Source organism: Arabidopsis lyrata (genome assembly GCF_000004255.2).
Source record: "Arabidopsis lyrata subsp. lyrata unplaced genomic scaffold ARALYscaffold_6, whole genome shotgun sequence".
Classification (NCBI taxonomy): domain Eukaryota; kingdom Viridiplantae; phylum Streptophyta; class Magnoliopsida; order Brassicales; family Brassicaceae; genus Arabidopsis; species Arabidopsis lyrata.
In genome coordinates, this window is record NW_003302550.1 from 362,454 (window position 1) to 381,569 (window position 19,116).

The 19,116-nt window shown below is 34.0% G+C and overlaps 3 protein-coding genes across 3 annotated transcripts; 1 reads left to right on the forward strand and 2 right to left on the reverse strand.

Annotated features, from left to right (window-relative positions):
* Positions 1 to 1,147: 1,147 nt before the first annotated feature.
* On the forward strand, positions 1,148 to 4,662 carry LOC9309089 (sulfoquinovosyl transferase SQD2). Its single transcript, XM_002870892.2, has 12 exons — positions 1,148 to 1,709; positions 2,089 to 2,155; positions 2,313 to 2,383; positions 2,471 to 2,588; positions 2,683 to 2,756; positions 2,837 to 2,892; positions 2,989 to 3,072; positions 3,159 to 3,246; positions 3,337 to 3,414; positions 3,492 to 3,548; positions 3,642 to 3,858; positions 4,118 to 4,662. Exons 1-12 carry the CDS (start codon positions 1,339 to 1,341, stop codon positions 4,391 to 4,393), a joined length of 1,557 nt encoding a protein of 518 aa, XP_002870938.1. The 5' UTR covers positions 1,148 to 1,338; the 3' UTR covers positions 4,394 to 4,662.
* A 480-nt stretch (positions 4,663 to 5,142) lies between these two features.
* Positions 5,143 to 6,928, reverse strand: LOC9307009 (uncharacterized acetyltransferase At3g50280). Its single transcript, XM_021022641.1, has one exon. The coding sequence runs from the start codon at positions 6,830 to 6,832 to the stop codon at positions 5,387 to 5,389; it is 1,446 nt and encodes a 481-aa protein (XP_020878300.1). The 5' UTR covers positions 6,833 to 6,928; the 3' UTR covers positions 5,143 to 5,386.
* Positions 6,929 to 16,174: 9,246 nt separating this feature from the next.
* Positions 16,175 to 17,529, reverse strand: LOC9309090 (transcription factor DIVARICATA). Its single transcript, XM_002872976.2, has 2 exons — positions 17,051 to 17,529; positions 16,175 to 16,655 (listed from the first exon to the last, which is right to left on the reverse strand). Exons 1-2 carry the CDS (start codon positions 17,509 to 17,511, stop codon positions 16,322 to 16,324), a joined length of 795 nt encoding a protein of 264 aa, XP_002873022.1. The 5' UTR covers positions 17,512 to 17,529; the 3' UTR covers positions 16,175 to 16,321.
* Positions 17,530 to 19,116: the final 1,587 nt, after the last annotated feature.

A 19,116-nucleotide genomic window follows, 5' to 3' on the forward strand; every position in this document is an offset into this window, starting at 1 on the left:
CTATGGGCCCTTATTAGCCATTTAGTGTAATGGAATTTTGCATCATCATGTCTTGAGATTTTCTATTAAAAAAGTCTAAAACAATAAAATAAGCCATCAGTAATATTGAAAGCAATCATGTTGTCATTGAGTTAAATTATGTAAGATTTTGAATTCGAAGAACACACTACGTTTATGTGTTGTGTTCTTAAGAAAGATGAGAATCCATAAATTATTGGTCATGAGAAATTAAGTTAGATCTTTCACAAGCAATGATGCATATGGCCATATGAGACAGCCAAGGAGTTTGTATGTTGTGTTGTATCATATAAGACAAGATGCTTATAATTATGAGAGGCGAATATTCAATGGAATAGATTTCAGATTCCACGTTTCTATTTTTGTCCCTTTTTTTCTGTTGTATTTATAAGCAATATAAAAATAATAAATATAAGGTTGTCTTGGCGTATTTATTTGAGTTTTATGTTATTTCGATCTACAAGTAAATAGATAATTCGAAGTAATCAGTGCGGCTAATGATATGATACGTAACGAAAACTATTGACCAAAATAATAACAAAGTCAAATTTTTGTCAGGAGTACGTTATTGTGATTGTTAAAATCTACTACTCCCTCTCTTCCCTTCAATTTGATGTTTTGGGTTTTGCACATAAATTAAGAAAAAATAATTTTTAGATTATTTAATTATTTAGTTGTTTGTTTAATAATTTTAATTTCACTTCTCTCCTCTTCCTATTGGTTACAATTAAAAAAGATAATGATATTATTATAAAACATCAAACTTTATGAAACAAGAAAAAATCTCAAAACATCACTATTAGGAACAGAGGGAGTAGTAGTTAATATTATTATCCACCTTTCATTCAATTTTAATTTTTCTTGTTTTTTCGATTCTTTCATCAAAACGATCTCGTGCTATTAAAAAGCTGTACAAGTTATTACCATCGTGCATAAACCATTATAACAACAACGATTTTTCAATAATTTTTAGTAGTATGGTCGTTATATTACCAACCGGGGTTTTTTTTTTTTTTTTTTGAGATATAAAAAGTAAATAATTTCAATAGATTTCGAGATAAAATGATTTTTGGATTTGGAGATATAAAATATATAGACATAAAAAACAGACAACACAAGAGATCAAATTGAAGCATATGCTGAAAAAAGTGTAATATGATGCTTATCTGTCTCTGCCTCACAAAGAGGATATACCTTTTTATTTACTCTTTCGTCTTCTTCAGATTCTCTCTGACGTTGCTGTTTTTTAAACGACACCCAAATCTTCAACACAAATTATTAATTTAAGCTTTTTTTTTTTTTTGTCAAATACTAAAAGCCATGACCCTTTCTTCTATAAATCTCTCTGTATCTCCTCGTTTGCTTCCTAGCACGACCATCATCATCAACACTTGTCCTTCTTCCTCTGCTGCAACCACTTGTTCTCCCAGGTGTTCTTTTGTTCATTCCCCTGTTTCATTCGGTCTTTCGTCTCAACGGAGATTACCCATTAGCTTGATTCGCAAGAAAAGCAAGCTCCGCTTCTGTGGAGAGATTACAAGGGAGGCTGTTTCTGTTTCTGGGTCCAACGATATGACTATTACTCAAGTTAGGGAAGATGACGAATCGGAGATTGAAGCTCCGCTTCTCGATCCTGAGTCGCTCTCAAAGCCTAGGAGAATCGCTCTCTTTGTTGAGCCTTCACCGTTTGCGTAAGTCCTCTCTGTTCTTCTTCAGAGTTTTTTTTTTTTTTTGCCTGTTTTGTGTTCGACGAAATGTCTCTGTGAAAGGAATTGTACTTTTTTTTTTCTTGGTTGACTTTCCTGTAATGTTTACATTTTTATGGGGAGATACTCGCTGATGTATGAATTTGTACTCTACGCCAATTTTTGGGAGTACTAAATTCTACAACTTTACTACTTTAGCAATTATGTAGATCGTTAAAACCAATTTCATTCAGGATTTTGAGTCAAAGTTTCAGATTTTAAATGAATTTAGAATATCCCATGATTCTCGGAATCACCGGTTCATTGATTAGAAGCTTTCTTATGTCATTTTATTGAAGTGATGATTCTGTCTTTCATTTTGCAGCTATGTCTCCGGATATAAAAACAGATTCCAGAATTTCATTAGGTATCTGCGTGAAATGGGAGACGAGGTTTGTTCTTTTCTTCTGAAATAAAGTATCTACTTTTTCAACTTAAGTACAGTGTTAGTGAGCTAATAAGACCTAAGTAACTGTTTCCAGAATTAGAATTACTTGAAAAGTGAAAACTTTTCTTTTTTAAACCGGATTTACCAGTTTTGCTTCATAGGTTATAGTCGTGACGACACATGAAGGTGTTCCTGAAGAGTTTTATGGAGCCAAAGTCATTGGATCAAGAAGGTAGAAACATTTAGTTTACTCATTAAAAAAAACTATATGGATGTTCTCAATTTGGTAATATAGCTAATTTATCCTTCTGTTTTGCAGCTTCCCTTGCCCTTATTACCAAAAGGTTCCACTCTCGCTTGCGCTTAGTCCAAGAATCATCTCTGAAATTGCACGGTTTAAGCCTGACATAATACACGCTTCGTCTCCCGGGATAATGGTAAATCCCTCGAGAATTCACATTAGCAAAACAGTGAACTTGAGAGAATCTAGAACTTGACTTTTTGCTAATTGTTCGCTGCTAATTTTTTTAGGTCTTTGGTGCTCTGGCAATAGCAAAAATGCTCTCTGTACCAATAGTAATGTCTTACCACACACACGTCCCTGTGTAAGTACCTTTATTTGCCTCATTTGACATTGTTGTTGGAATTTTTTTTTGTCTAAGATTAAGCTTGTGTTGGTTTGCAGATACATCCCAAGATACACTTTTAGTTGGTTGGTAAAACCAATGTGGTCTATAATAAGTATGTAAAACCCGCTTTTCAAATGTCAAAATTTCCTTCATTTTTTCTGGTTATTGTCATGTAATATAAAACTAAACTTGAATAAGCTTTTATCAGGATTCCTTCACAGAGCGGCTGATCTTACATTAGTTCCTTCTGCTGCCATTGGAAAAGATCTTATAGCAGCTGGTGCAACTGCAGGTGACGAAAGATAAACATTACATTTTTATACAAACTCTATGATTGTTTAAAACTAACATTTTCTACTTCTTTTTCATATATTGAAGCTAATCAACTTCGACTTTGGAATAAGGGTGTCGATTCAGAAAGCTTCAATCCCCGTTTCCGTTCTCAAGAAATGCGTATAAGACTGAGGCAAGAATAGAATATACTGTTGTTTATACGCATTAAGAACAATGATACTTTCCATGCTAATCTTGATGTTGGATGCTTTGTAATTAACAGTAATGGTGAACCAGAAAAGCCACTAGTGATCCATGTAGGTCGTATCGGCGTAGAAAAAAGTTTGGAGCTTCTAAAGAGGTTAGATTTTTGTATAAACTGGACTCAATTCTTTTAAGTGGTGTATCGAAATCTGAAATTGAGAAATTTGTGTGCAGTGTAATGGACAAATTACCTGAAGCTCGGATTGCTTTCATTGGAGATGGACCATACAAGTACTAATTTTGTTAAAGATTGGTCATAATGTTATCTGAAGATTTCTAGTCAACAACATTTTAATTTTGTTTATCTGTTTCGTTTTCTTAAAGAGAGGATCTTGAGAAGTTGTTTACCGGAATGCCAGCGGTTTTCACGGGAATGTTGCAAGGCGATGAACTCTCACAAGCTTACGCAAGTGGAGATGTGTTTGTGATGCCATCAGAGTCAGAGACACTTGGCCTTGTGGTTCTTGAAGCAATGGCTTCAGGACTTCCTGTAGTTGCGGCCCGTGCCGGTGGAATCCCTGATATAATCCCTGAAGACCAGGTCAGTGAAAACTATCTGAATTGGAATTCAATTAACAGTCAAATTAAATTGATGAGCATATAAACCAAACTGAAAATGGTTAATAACCCATTTGGGCCAATTTTCTTAAAGCAAACTGAAACCAAACCCAAACTTTATTCAGCCAAACTGTATGCACAAAATCAAGATCTTTCATTGATTGTTCTTATGGGCCAACCAAACCAACCAAAGTACTCTAGATGATATTGAGCTTGCGGCTTTCTGATTCTGATGTTTTCAGGAGGGAAAAACTGGGTTTTTGTTCAACCCTGGAGATGTCGAAGACTGCGTGACAAAGCTGAGAACTTTACTGCACGACCGTGAAACAAGAGAGATCATTGGAAAAGCGGCAAGAGAAGAAACAGAGAAGTATGATTGGAGAGCAGCAACGACAAAGATACGCAATGAACAATACAGTGCAGCGATTTGGTTCTGGAGGAAAAAGAAAGTTCATGTTTTGGGACCAATCAATTGGTTGATTAAACGACTGTTTCCAGTGCCGGAAGTTAACGTGTAGAAAAAGTAATGAACAAGATTTGGTTTGGAATGTGAAGATTTGATAGTTGATGGTTTCGTTTACTGAAAATCTTCTGTTTGGTTTATGGTGTTTATCTTATACTTGGATTGCTTGTATATGTTCATGGAAAGGTTGACGTTGTAAATTGTAAGATATGTGTATCTATGTCTAATAGGGGGTTTAAAATCTGGTTTGGACTCTGGCCTTTAGGGTTTTAGTTCACTACTTTGTGGTTTTATTTATATGTAGTAAAATCATTGTTTTTTCTTTTCTTTTTTTATGTTAAAAATGATTAGTAGCTTGGTTTGTGTTTCTCCATTATTAAGGCTCGGACAATGTAAGTAAATGTACCCTCAAAGGCTAATTGTTTTGATCCTTATACTTGCGTTTTAGTTGTTTTGTATAGTTGTATGGCGAGTGGCGACGAAAAAACGTGTACAAGGGTCGTTCTTAGTCGCTGGAAGCACAAGTATGCACCATCCTATCAATAGGCCCATTAATCGCTACAAACTTGGGCCTTTTGTTACAAGTGGACAACTTAGAAGCATGGGCTGGGTCCCATTACTACTTTTTTTTTTTTTCTTCACGTCCCATTACTACTTCTTTGCCCCAAACAATACGATTAAGATAGTCCCAAAGTCAATTATTTTGTCGGATATTTGTATTGAATTTTTCTTTAAATTATCATATCCTCTATAATAGTAATCTAGAAAAAAAAAGTTTCTAAATTGATAATACAGGGTTGTTAATTTAGAAAGAAAAAAAAAAAGCTCCATTATCGAATTGAAAAAGACGGGATTTTGTACATTAATAGTAATACTGTCACATTAAGAACAAAGACCAGTAGATAGATTGACTCATAAGACGCCCTTCGCTTCACAACTCTTAGATCGAAATATCTAATTTTTTTGATAAATATCAACCGTCCAAAGTGCCATGTCATCACCTTCAGATATTTTTATTTTTTTTCCTGTATTAGAAACGATGTCGTTTTCAACAATCGTAAGTGACTTGTGATACGTATTGCATAAACTCAGCATCGTTCTCAATCCCAGTCATAGTCTCCGGCGCCAGAACTACTTCCAGATCTACACTTCCGTTTCCTTCTCTACCGGGAAACGCCGAGATTTTCCCGTCGAATTTGTTCGCTCCGCCGCTTCTCACCGCTAACGGCTTTCCCCAACCGAAATCATTGTCGTACATTGGAAATCTCGGCGAGCTCCCCATCGTTATCGAAGCTCCGTCTGGATTTCCGAGAGGAAACAGCCTCGGATCACTTTCCCAGGCGGCGATTCCCCGGCGGACTGTCGCGTCGTCGTGCGCCACCACGTTTCTGTGTAATTGTTCGGCGGACCACCGGAGATCTTTGCTTAACAGATCTCCCGCAGACGCCAACGTCGGTATGCTCTGTATCGCGTTCCCGAAGTAGTATGGATCCATCTTAGGCTCAAGCCGGTGCCGGCAATTAACCGCCATTCGAAACGTCGTCGTCTTGCTCGGATCGAGATTCCTCGCTCGCGTGACGGATCGCCATAGCTGAGCACTGAGTGATTGGAACGATGAAATCTCAGCCGTCCGATCATGAGTCTTCTTATTATTCGTATCTGATTTCAAAAAACTATCCAAAACGGTTGTTATTTTCCCGTTATTCTCTCCGTTACCGTTACATTTCCTTCCGTCGTTAACGGCAGTCTCAATTCCGTTAACTCTGTTATTCGTCCTCTGTTTCAGTTTCGTAATCGCCTCTCTGCTGAAATGAAAAATTCTCTCCCGGAGAGGCTGATCGGCGTCGAAAGTGACACGTGGACCACCGGGAGGGACTCGTAGAACAGCCGGAGAATCGAAGACGGTGTGGCGGGAGAAATCTGGAAGGTGTTTGATCTTGCAAGCGCCGCTAGTGACGTCAGCGAAGGTGTTGAAGAAGTGCCAAAAGGAAGTTCCGTCAGTTACAGAATGATTCACGGTACATCCGATGAAGACACCGTCGTCAAGCTCCGTCACTTGAACGGCGGCGAGAGGCTTATGATGACCGTTATAACTAACGAGACGTTCGAAGACGAAAAACTCACGGAAGAGAAGAGGAACGTCTTTACCTGGTAAGAGAACGTCGGAGACTTTGACGTGTTTAGCGGAAGCGGCGACGAAATCAACGCCGGCGTCGTTGCAGACTATGGAAATGTGACCGGCGGGACTGGTGGAGAAACGTCCGGCTAGAGCAGGGAAAAGAGAGAGAGTGGAGGAAAGAGAACGGCGGAGGGAGGAGACAAGGTCGTCGAAGGAGAAGGAAGGAGGAGGGCTCGAGAGGAGGACGCCTTTTTGAATGTAATGACATGAGAGCATAGGGAGATCGGAGACGGAGAGACGGAGATCGGAAACGGTGGACTTCTTCTCCGGATAAACTATGCATTTTGAAATTTCGGTTACTGAACAAGAAGGCATTTTATTTATTTTTATTTTATTCTTTTGAAAAAGATTAAATATTTGAGAAGATGTAATGGATTTTGGGAGTTATGGGTATGTTGCCGTATTGGGTGATGAGTAGAGTCATGGGGGGTTGGAGTTTATATAGTGGTTGGATCAATGGTTGGATTCATGAACTTGAGTTGTTACTATTTTTGTTCTATTATTTTAGTTTTTATATATGTATATATAAAATATGTTTTTCTTTAGCTATGAAGCCTATAATCATAATAGATTTGTATATACAACTATATGAAAATCCCGGTGATATTTTATATAATTAAATTTGTTAGTATAGAAAAATTGTACCGATTGCAAGGAATTTGCATCAATTAGTATTATATTTCACCATGCAAAATCTAAATTAATATTTATAGAAAGCGATAACATCAATTTCTCGAGCAAGATGTTTTGTTGTATGATAATTAAAAGTATTTTTGGTTAATTTTTTTTTCTCTTTGAAGTTTCAAATCAAATTCAAACAGAACACAAATACAGAATTTTTATGTTTATTTGGGGTTTTGTTTATTTGCTTGCTTGATTGGATTTAATCCAGTTTTGGTTCGATTGTTCGGTTTAGCTTCGATTTTTATCACAGAGAAACATTTAATGTGTATCGTTTGAGTAGATAGCATATGCTATAGCATTTTTGACAATTGAGGAAATCTGAGTGTCCTCTATTTTGCATATGCAACTGAAAGCTCTTTTCATATTTTCGTGTAAAGAAGAAAGAAAAGAAAAGAAGATGGAGAGGACGTGTTCGGTCGGAAGGAGAACGGAGGACAGATAGCCTCCATGGGAAACAGATGGAGCGTTAAGACCTACTCTTCTGTTTTTCTTCTTTACTCGAAAAATAGTTTAATGAGAAAGTCTTCCACAAAAAAATCTAATCTTCTGACGATACAAATCTCATAGGAAACCAAAGAAGTCTGCCTTTTCTTGTTTTAGTAGATCCCAAGGTTAACTGCATGGGGAACTTAAGCTCTGTTCTGTTCGGTGACAATATTATTAAAGAAAAAGGTTTATGTGTATTTTTGTCTTGTTAAAATAGACATATAACGACTAACATTTGTCACAGTAATTTTAATACGTTTTCTTCTTACTTGAATAGTTAATATTTAACGGTTGAGTTTTTTAAAAAATATTTTGACCACTAATTAATTATTTGTTATGCTATTTTTTTTCATTTTCAGAATGATATATATATATATAATCTATATATTGCAATGAATATTAAAATAGTGTGGAAATGAAATATAGAATTTGATACTTACTTTCTGTTACCTTCTACGCACTTATTTTCAAATAATTCGATTTGGATATGCATAATGTCTTATCAGCTGATAATCATGAAAAATAACAGTAAATAATAAAGAGAAATCGTATTATGTATATATGAAGTTACTAATGCATAATGTTCTTTGAAATGTCTTTCACATTGATTTTAGTTGGTCATTTCAAAGAACAAAAGCATTTAATGACTCACTTGTCATATGGTCCATTATTAACTCAAATAACATGAAAACATGATCATTAATTATCTCTTCCCCAACTACATTAAATTTTGTTTAGTATGCATCCCAAAATTCAGCTACTACAATGGTTTGTTAACAATTATTGATTTTAAGGAAATAAATTAGTAGTAGAATTCAACTGCATTTCCATTAAAATTATTTGTTCTTATTAATCATTGCTTATTCTCAAGTCTGATTCGCTTCTGACAGCAACAATTAGTTATAATTACTTCATGTGGTGATTAATAATGGTGAGCAAATATAATTAACCAACAACAAAAACAATGAGGAAAATGATTGATACTGTAGTCAAATAACGTTAATAGTTTTGTATGGGCTACAATAAGTATATTTATATACTACTCTTACGTTTCATATATACAATAAGTATATTATATTTCTAAATTATAATGGCTTTAGTTCAAATTTTATTTATAAGTGTTAGTATTATAGTACTTCTCTTTTTATAACTACATATTGCTATATTATTTCATATCTATTGACATGTGCTGATAAATAAAAACATAAGACGATGTTATTAGTGAAACAAAATTATTTTAAAAAACAGCATGATTTATAAAGCAAAATCAGTATGACATTGTTCCCAACATATAGTATAGTAGATTATACTAATGCTATTAAGTATTATTGTATCATCATTTGTGTCCAACTTATATTAAATGTATTTTACTGGTTAAAAAAAAAGTTAGCATGACATTATATTTTGCATATTTATACGATACTCTTACTGTTGGAAAAAATTTTTTGTTGTATAATCAAACGAATTTTCTTCAGTAGTTAAAAGATGAAAAGTTTGATCCTACCAAAAAAAAAAAAGATGAAAAGTTTGGAATATGGTTCTTATATTAATCAGCGGCATTAAAAAGCAGAATAAATATGATTGAAGAAAAAAAGCAGAAGAAATATGATTATAGTAGGAGAAAAATGTACCATATCTACTGTCTAGTGAGGAAAATAAATGATAAAATGGACTCTATGAACTAAACACGTCACAATGACCAAGACATAACTATGTTTTCTCAAAAAAATGTCATCTTATTTTGCATTCACTTAATGTGATACATCATGTTGCTTTTCCAAGTTTACTTTGCTCTAAACCATAAAAGAGATCGCCCGAAAAGAAAAATGGAATAGTAAAAACAGATTGTGATCAATAAGACAACAACATGTAAATCACGAAACTTGGAAGCGAAAAAAAGTTGAATAAAAGAGGAAATTGCAACATCTTCCACTTTTGCTGTCGTATTATAAAGCTTTAGATAAAGTTACCCCACCAATTTACCCTATGGCCTATGGGTTGTCCACTAGCTAGACACATCCTAATCTCAAAGATTTAAAAAGTTGCAACTTCAAACTTTTCTAGCTGTAACAGTTAACTTAGATTTCTTTTTTTTTTTCGTCTGAATTATTTCCATTAGATTAACCATAAGAAAAATTCAAGGTGGAATACTAAGCCGGCGGAAAACATAAATATCCCCGGAAAACTAAGCCGACGGATGACAAAGATATCTCCGGAAAACTAAGCCCAAACAAGGGAAGCCAACTAGAGAAAATGAACAAAAGCAAGAACCACAAGGAACCAAAGATCTAAAACTGAAACTCAATACATCATATCCTGCACCAGTCCCATAGAAACAGTTTGGCATCGAAGCTGCGCCAAGAAACATGAGCCTCGATAAGAAAAATCAAGAGCACAACAAGCAACAACCCGACAGAACATAGAGCGAGACCAATCCGCAACAGAGCACAGCCACAAACACCAACACGTCAACTCCAGAAAGATAAAGAGCTTGGGCGAAACTAAGCTCAAAGAAAACCTTGAAAACGACTGAGGAAAAGTCAAATAGGAACACCAACACTTACACGCGGACAAAGCGAACCAATCAAAGCCATCTACAGACAAAGACCAGTCACGACCTCGCAAGAGAAGGATTGGAGAACGACACCACTGCTGCGCCTTGAACCCAACCACTAAAACCTATAAGAGATTCAGAGGAGAGCTAGTAGATGCACCTGCAACGATGAACCATCCGAGTGACAAACCTAAGCACGAACCTGGCCCACCATAAACCACACAAAATCGAGAGGAGACAATCGGAGCATAAGATCTGGGAATCCAAAACAGAGATCAAGAGCCATCAAAGGACTAACACCGGAAAGCATAGCCAAGCCATACAATAAGCCGAGGAATAAGACCCAAATCAAGCCAAACAAAAGAGATCTCTGCGCAAACCAAAAGTACCAACTAACCCAACAACACAAACAACAAAGAGAATCAACGAGCAGGACAGAACCCACCGAGATAAGCCGTTACTGCTGAACACTAATCCGAAGAGCTGTCGCAGAGGAGAAAAGAACAAGCTCTTCCCTCTCGTCTCCAGCCTCACAGCCAAAAGGACCACAAGACAAGGAGGAAACACAAAATTGCGAGCAAACACCCTGCTGCAGCCGGAGATCATCGGCAAGCCCCCACCGAGACTAGGACCACCGAAAACAGAGGCACCACACCTAGATCTAAGAATCTCAAACCCGAGAAGAAACCCTAGAGAAAAACTTCACCACGAACAACACCGTAAGACTTACAACACTTCTAGAAGCAACTGGAAACTATTTATACAAACTCCCCTCGCAGATCCAGCGCCGAGGCGCCTTCACCGGAGAGGAGAAGGAACCAACGACTGTTCTCTTTTTTCTCTCTCGCTCTCTCTGAGTTAACTTAGATTTCTATAAATATTCAATCTAAAACCTCAAAATTCGAATTAAAAATATAATGTGAAATTGAGATACTTTAATGTAGGCTTCAATATGGATCATGTTAAGAGGAATGGACATTTGAAGCTTGGGTTCTATTTAATTCGTTTTTTTTTTTTGGTTTGGAGAGTTTTTAGCAAACAAAACACATTATTTCTTCATTTGATTCATATTCGTTTTGGTTTGGAAAAAAAAAATTGTTGGTGAAATTGAAAAATATTATAATGAACAATTTAGGCGTTTTGGTTTGGCGCTACAGAAAGTTTGATATATATAAACAATATAAATTCTAAAAAAGTTTGATTTGGTCTTTAGTTCGTAAAATGGGGTAAAATTTTCATATAGTTTTTTTTTTGTTTAAAGGATATTTTCATATAGTTGATATAATGATGAATTTGTTTTTTTTAAATATGACGATATATTGATTATTGAAATAATCGACGTACGTAATTTTATTTTCTATATATGATGTGCTCTCTTTTTGACATTTTTATCGGATTGTTCAGTGTACACTATTCATATTTATTTATTCCTTTTTCAAGAAGAAAATGCATATATATGATATATATTAATATATAAAAGTTGAATGGTGGAAAAAAGAGTCAACTCTGTTAATTAGAAGCATGTTCAATGCATCTATAAAAATCTACCAAAACTGAGTGCTTTGACCATTTTTCTCCATATTACGGTAGGGACAATTTTAAATCACATTTCCTAATCTATATAATATATATATATATATCTAATCTATATAATATATATATATATATATATATATATATATATATATATATATATATACAAAAGGTTTAGATTTCCCACAATACCATATAGATTCGGCTTCACTTTTTCATTCGATTTACATGGATTTTTTTTCTTGGATATTAACTTGTGTGTCTTGTATTTTTACAAAATTGCAGTTATAACAAGTACAAATAATATTTGTCAAATATATACCAATAACGTAGAATATAGTACTTTTTATGAGAGCCAACCAACAACAACAGAGAAGTACTACTTCTCATGAGAAAAGAAAAAAAGTGATATGTACTATATTTATCGGTTTTTCGTGACAATGTGAATCCCTTTAGTTTGTCAAAATGGAAGATGAAAAAAAAAAAAGTTTATCAAAATGGAACTGCTTCGTGCCAGAGCTTTGCTCACGTGAAATGTTGTTTCAGACCTTGTTCATCAGTTCTCATCCACTGACAAGTCGCCTAGCTAGAAGAATTTTGGAGTTTAGATTTTAAGAACATCTTATACGGATATGTACTGCAACAATATATAAACACTTTCGGGATTATGAATTAATAGATTTCATGTATAAATGTGAATAGATCTTATCTTTGTGATGATAAAATTATCAACTGGGAAGGGTGCAACTTAGTGGTAGGAATTAATACTTTTTAACTTCCCACTAATCAGATATTTTGGAGTGAGCAATACATATACCTTTAATTTTTCATTAATTAATCATTATCGGTTTAACACCAACTTATTTATTTAATGTCATGCTAATCATTACATGACCCATAATGCATGCATGTGACCCCTAATTTCCACTCATTAAGTACATGGTACATATGTCTATATAGATTAATTAATCTCAATATCTCAAATTAATCAGTTAACGACTAGAAATTTAGAATAATAACGTAAATGTCAACCTTGTAAATTTTGATTACTTCACATCTCTTCTTTAATCTGAAACCTTTAGATGCGTTAAACACTTAGTATACTATGATATCGTATAAAATTTTATAAATCTAACTTTCTATCATTTTAATCTATAAGTTGTTAGAATATCAATAATTTAGACAGCAGTACAATGAAATTTTATAGTAAAAGCCATTAGATTTAAATTTCCATTTGAAACATCAGATATCGATTTTATCCTAGCTATTAGCGATATAATTCTGTCTAGTTTTGTTTTGTTTTATTTTTCCATGTATTTTCGGAAAATTCAGAACTTATGTATATTTTCTCAATAAATACTAGTTGCTACTCCTTCCGTTTCACAAAGAGTGTCGTTTTAAGGTTTTATTTTTGTTTTACAAAGAGTGTCGTTTTGTATTTTCAATGCAAAATTTTGAGTAAAAATACAATTTTAACCTAATTTCTTTAATATATTAATTTGAGAGATAATTTTATTTAATGTATTAATAAGGGGTATAATAGAAATTTTAATAGTTTTTTTAATATGTGTGAAAAATGTAAAATGATATTTTTTTGTGAAATAGAGAGAATATATGTTTTTATTTAATTACATAATTGTCTGCGGGGGTTTGTGATTCCGAGTCTAATCTACGTCCACCGCACAACATGCTAATTATTTAAAGCATAATCAATCAAGTACACAATAATAACTAAAGTGTTTAGCGAAATTATTTTCGGAGGTTATAACTAAAAAAACGAATCATCTGATGCGGAAGCCACGTCATACCTGATGGAGATTGCTATTGTAATGACGAAACTACCCTTAGAACCAGCTTGAATTTTAAAAACACAAGTTGGTACAAAGAACATGCCTTGTTTGAGAAAGAAAAATTGTGGTCTTTGATTGTTTGTTTCTTTGTTGCTCTCTCTTATATCCTACCCCGACAAGACTTGTTGGATGTTGAATTTACAACACTACCCATACATGTTTTCATGATTTTTCTAATGAACTTAATAACGTTTTCGTATCATATCATCTCAAATATCATTAACTTATTTATTTATAACAAAAACAGGATGTATATGTCTGTATTCATTCTTACTTATAACTTGTGTTCCATGTATTTATTGTTAGTTTTCGTTTTTAAGAGGATATAAAATTACCCTTTTGAGTTTAAGATTGGGAATTAGTATCCAACCTTTTGATTAATACAAAGATTTATCTGGAGGACAAGTAGTTAAGCTAGGTCCTCGACCTTCAAAATTGTGAATTGACACAAGGTTTTTGGTTTTGTGATTAATAATTTATAAGATTAGATATAAACGCAATAGAAGAGGGACCAAACGTATGCATACAAGCGCATGTCTATTATACAATTGATCTTAGTGCACTGCACGGTGACACCCATAACAATTTACACAATAAAGGCGGCTACAACCTTTTGCTGGATCTTCTTCGTGTTGAATAGACAAAGTTTACTTTGCTTTCTTAGTTGCTTTTTTATCCACTTACATAACTTTTATTAGTTTTAAGTTTTAGGTACGGCGATGTATATAACTCACTAAGGGCTTGATTGGTTCTCCCGCTAACACCCTCTTAGCGATTGCTAGCGGTTGGTTGCGGTTGTTAGCGGTTGGTACCAATCATAGAAACCGCTTCATACCGCTTCGAATCGTTCGAAATCGTTGGATTTCAAAAGCTCCTTCCCGCAAGCGTTTGCGGTTGCGGGCGGTTGCGGTTGGTTTAAAAAAGAAAAGAAACTAAAAAAAGGAAAATGAATAAATTAAAATATATATTATTAAGTCTTATCTACATTCACGTTAATTTTTTAAAAATAATAATTATCTAACTTTAATTTTCCAATATTAATAATTATTTTTGTTTTCAATATAAAATTTATTTGAATAATTATTTATGGTTTTTAATCATTAATCATGTTTAAAATTTTTATACTTTTTCATAATTATAGTTTTTGATGTTTTATACTTTTTTTTAATCAATATATTAAATTTATTTTGGTAAATTTTGGTTTAACCGCTATCATACCCGCTGATCAACTAGTCGTAAATCTCCCGCAAACGCACCCGTTTTCAACCGCTAAACCAGTCGGTCAAAACGCTAAATAACGCTTAAAACCGTAATCGCCCGTTTCCGTAAACTCCCACAACCGCAACCGCAACCGCTGCGTTTAAACCAGTCAAGCACTGAGAATTGGTTGCAATTTGAAAATATGAAAAACATGTGGTGCGGCTTCATATTATATATTTTCTTAATAGATGTTGAATTTCTGTTTTTAAGAGGTCGTAATCCTAATACTGTAGTTTACAACTGTTTGAAATTTATGCATTTAACATTTTAGAATACTCCAAATCACCGGTCTTTAGTAGTTAGTAAGTGTCAGAATACTGTAATTTTTATTATTATTGTTATTCTAGTTTTTTAAAACTTTTACGGGGTTTAAGGGCTCTTATTGGGCCACAGTTGAATGGGCATTAACTACTATCTCTTCTTTGGGCTTACAAAGCAGACGTTGTTGTTTGTGTGTGTGTGGGCCACGAAGTCAACTTTCTTTTTTTTCCCCTACTCTTTGTTTTGCTGGCGTATTTCCAGCTTTTATTCTTCATTTTTTTTAGTTAAACAAAAATACTAAATTAAAAGCTCGAGGCATTTGGGACGCAACACCCGTCAGGTTCAGGATAATAATAGGAGGTAAATGGAATATAGTTATCCTGTTGAACGATCAGCTAAGTCAAGGGAAGAATATTTAGTAAAAAAAGTAGTATAATAGTCAGATACTTCGCCAATTTATTTTAATTTGAACAATAAAAAAACAGAGTTGGATGCTGATTCGAACTGATCCTAAGTTGTCGGGAAGAAAAACGTCTCACACCAAGCATTATATTGACATTAAAGTCAACGGTAATAACTATAGTTACATGATTATTAAAGAGTATATTATGTAAAGCCATATATATATTGGTATTATAAAACTCGTAAAACTGAATTACAACCAAGTAGACCTAATATTATTAGAATATGGGCTTCCAACTCAAAACCAATTGGCAATGAGTGGAGAGACCCATATCTTTTATATATTACTTAGGATCCCTTCCAACTTCCGATGTGGGACATTATGTCCTAATACGCCTCCTCGAGATGATGACTCTTTGGCCATTAATCTCGGAATGTTCGGGCTTAGATCGACGGCATCAATTTTGGGCCTTGTCGATGATTGGACCATCTTTGGGTCGGATCGGGTTGGACATATGTGGATCGGGCTCTGATACCATATTAGAATATGGGCTTCCAACTCAAAACCAATTGGCAATGAGTGGAGTGACCCATATCTCTTATATATTACTTAGGATACCTTCCAACTTCCGATGTGGGACATTATGTCCTAATAAATATATGGACACGCAAACCTTTTCTTACAAATATTTACAACAATTTTGCAGTAATATGTACGTAGAAATATATATGTAACAAATCTATAGGAGATAAACTCTATAATTTCTAAGTGATTTAACTCCACTGCGGAAACGCATTATAATAGCAAGACTCAGACGCAGACGCGAAACTGTGATGAGGATTTGGCTGAAGGAAAACGTCAAAAGAATTGGCTGGTGTAGGAGAGAGTGTTGCGGCAGCGGTTGTGGTTGCTTCTGCCTCAGGGATGTTAACGGTGGTGATATCGTGAATGCTTGATCGTCTTTTGTCTTTACCATCTGTGAGTTGTCGAAGAAAATATTTTTGAGCGTGTGAAGCGACTTGCGTCGGCGTTCGAGTCTTCACAAAGCTTTTTGCTATGTTTCTCCAATCTCCTTTTCCATATTTCTTCAAACCCATTAGAAATCGTCTGTCAAACAAAGAAAAGTAAATTAATATCATATTTAATTTCACAATAGTGATAAATTGTCACACAAAGTATAAATCTTAGGCAATTTAAGAAAATATTCTACTCAATACCTTCATATAAAAACAGAGAATTTCAAGTAAATATCTTAATAAAAGAGATAGATTTATACCTCAAAATACCACAAAACAAGATTTAGCTAGTTCCAAAACTTTTCTCAAAAAAAATAAAAAAGATTTAGTTCCAAAATTATTACTAAAATAAACAAATTGTAAGGTTTAGAAACTTAAAATCTGTAGTATTATAAGCATAATTATACGGTAGTTTTAAAAAATAAAACATAAAATTCGATTTTTTGTAACATTAATTTGAAGTAGTGAAACAAAAATGGTTGTTACAGGTGTTCGTCCTCAGTCCACGGAACTCCTTTCTTCCTCTCCTTTTCCGGCATCGGAGGCCTAAAACAATCACTCATCGCCGGCGAACTCCTCTTTCCTCCTACGACGTAATCATAACCGTAGCTGGAGTTTTTTAGACCAAAGAAGTAGTCACTGTTTGCAGCGGAGGAGGCGTCGCCGCCGTAGCCAGGAATGGGGATAAGTCCGGCTTCGATGTCGCTGACATCATCCTCTAGCTCCTTGTATCGTTTAATGACGTCAGCTACTGTTTTTCCGGGAATCAAAGCGGCGATCTTGCGCCAGCTCTCAAGATTGTCTTTGTCGTCGAGATAAGCGAGAGCTTTCTCAAACCGTTTGTTCTCCTCCGTCGTCCACGTGGCTTCTCTGACTTCTTGAAAAATCCAGTTTGTGTTCTCCGGTGAAAACATATCAACTCCTCTGTACATCATCGACGACGACATAGCTCCTCCTCTGTTTTTTCGTGAATACTTTTGTTTTTCTTTGAAATTTAGAAGAGAAGAAAAAAAAAGAGAGGAGAAGAGAGTGAAGAAGAGAATCAATGGCTTTTTGATTGACTGTGTTGGAGCCTCGAGTGACCAAGAAAAATAAAAAGAAACGACTTTATTTTCAATCTCTCGAGAAAATTATTACATAGAGAAAATAAACAGAGAGCATAAAGTGGATCTCTTTGGTCGTAAACGAAAAGGAAAGAAAGTGAATTTTGCTTTTTATTATTTTTTTCTATATTTCACGTGATGATCAATAGGAATAATACATTCAACAAGAAAAGGTGTAGAAAAAAGTGTTTTTTAAAAAATGAGGGAAAAGTTACAGAGATATTTTATTTTATTTTGCCTATGTCAAATCATTAAAAAAAAAAAAATTTAGCTGTTGCAATCTAAGCCGGCCAATAGAAATATGACAACTCCTTGGTAAATGTTTCTTATATGCTATATTTTAAATTTTTAAAACTTAGGTCAGGTAAATACGTTTAGTATGGCTTATCTATTTGATAATTAGCATATTTGTTTTATGCTATTATGATAAATCATATAAGATTAATATGGGATTAAGACTAACCAAATGCACGTGTCGATATATGAAAGAAAGTATAACATAATTTCTATTTTATGACAAAGAAGGTGTAACCAATCAAATGAAAAAGACCAGAAAACGACTGTTCAATGGTTTGGCCGGTTTTTAATTCGTTGTTTAATCAAAAAATAAATATATTTAACTAAAGAGCTTATTTTTGTCAACACGAAATAGCCGTTCAATATATAATTTTAGTACACATACTCACATAATAACACAAGCATAAGCTAAACAAATATACAAATTAGACAAGTTGGAATATTCCACCTTTAAAATATTACGTATTTATCAAAAAAAAATACTACGTTTTTTTTTTAAAAATACTACGTATTTGTTTTTTTTTTTTTTTTTTTTTTTTGATAAATCCTATCAGCTGATCCGGTCAGTTTCGGTAAAAACGTACCGAAATGCTTCAGAGTGGACAGTTCAACAAAAGATAAATAAGTAGTAACTAACTGGACTACTAGTTATTTTGTCATTGCCAATTTTAGATTACTTCTGCCGAATAAAAAAATGCGAATTAAACAAGGGATTCAAAGGTATACTATCCAATATATTATATTACTTCTTAATTTTGTAATGAACATAAACTATAGAACCGTTGCATAAATGGGTTAGGTGGTGAACACAACCTTTAAAGAAATTCAAAAAAAACTTGGAACAGAGCTGTGGGTGGCAAGTAAACCAAAGATATTTTTCTAATGTGTATGAGAATTTCAATTTAGTATTGTTTATATTTTTATTTTTTTTGATTAAAAAAAAAAAAACTCATGTATTGTTTATTTGATACAAACATATAAAGATAATACGAAGAATGTATGTGTCGGGTGCTTTCATATCGTAAAAAAGTTTGTATATTAATGTCTCACCACCTCATGGCTCATGTGGACGGTACCACAGCTCCACTTCTAGCCAATTATATAATTTAAATTTGGTAAAAGTATAAAGCATCGCAACCAATTATTATAGCC

Coding starts and splice junctions, on each gene's coding strand:
- LOC9309089 (XM_002870892.2), top strand. CDS start 1,339: ATGACCCTTTCTTCTATAAATCTCTCTGTATCTCCTCGTTTGCTTCCT. Junction 1,710..2,088: donor GTTGAGCCTTCACCGTTTGC/GTAAGTCCTCTC, acceptor TTCATTTTGCAG/CTATGTCTCCGGATATAAAA. Junction 2,156..2,312: donor TGCGTGAAATGGGAGACGAG/GTTTGTTCTTTT, acceptor TTTGCTTCATAG/GTTATAGTCGTGACGACACA.
- LOC9307009 (XM_021022641.1), bottom strand. CDS start 6,832: ATGCCTTCTTGTTCAGTAACCGAAATTTCAAAATGCATAGTTTATCCG.
- LOC9309090 (XM_002872976.2), bottom strand. CDS start 17,511: ATGTCGTCGTCGATGATGTACAGAGGAGTTGATATGTTTTCACCGGAG. Junction 16,656..17,050: donor TGGACTGAGGACGAACACCT/GTAACAACCATT, acceptor TTTGTTTGACAG/ACGATTTCTAATGGGTTTGA.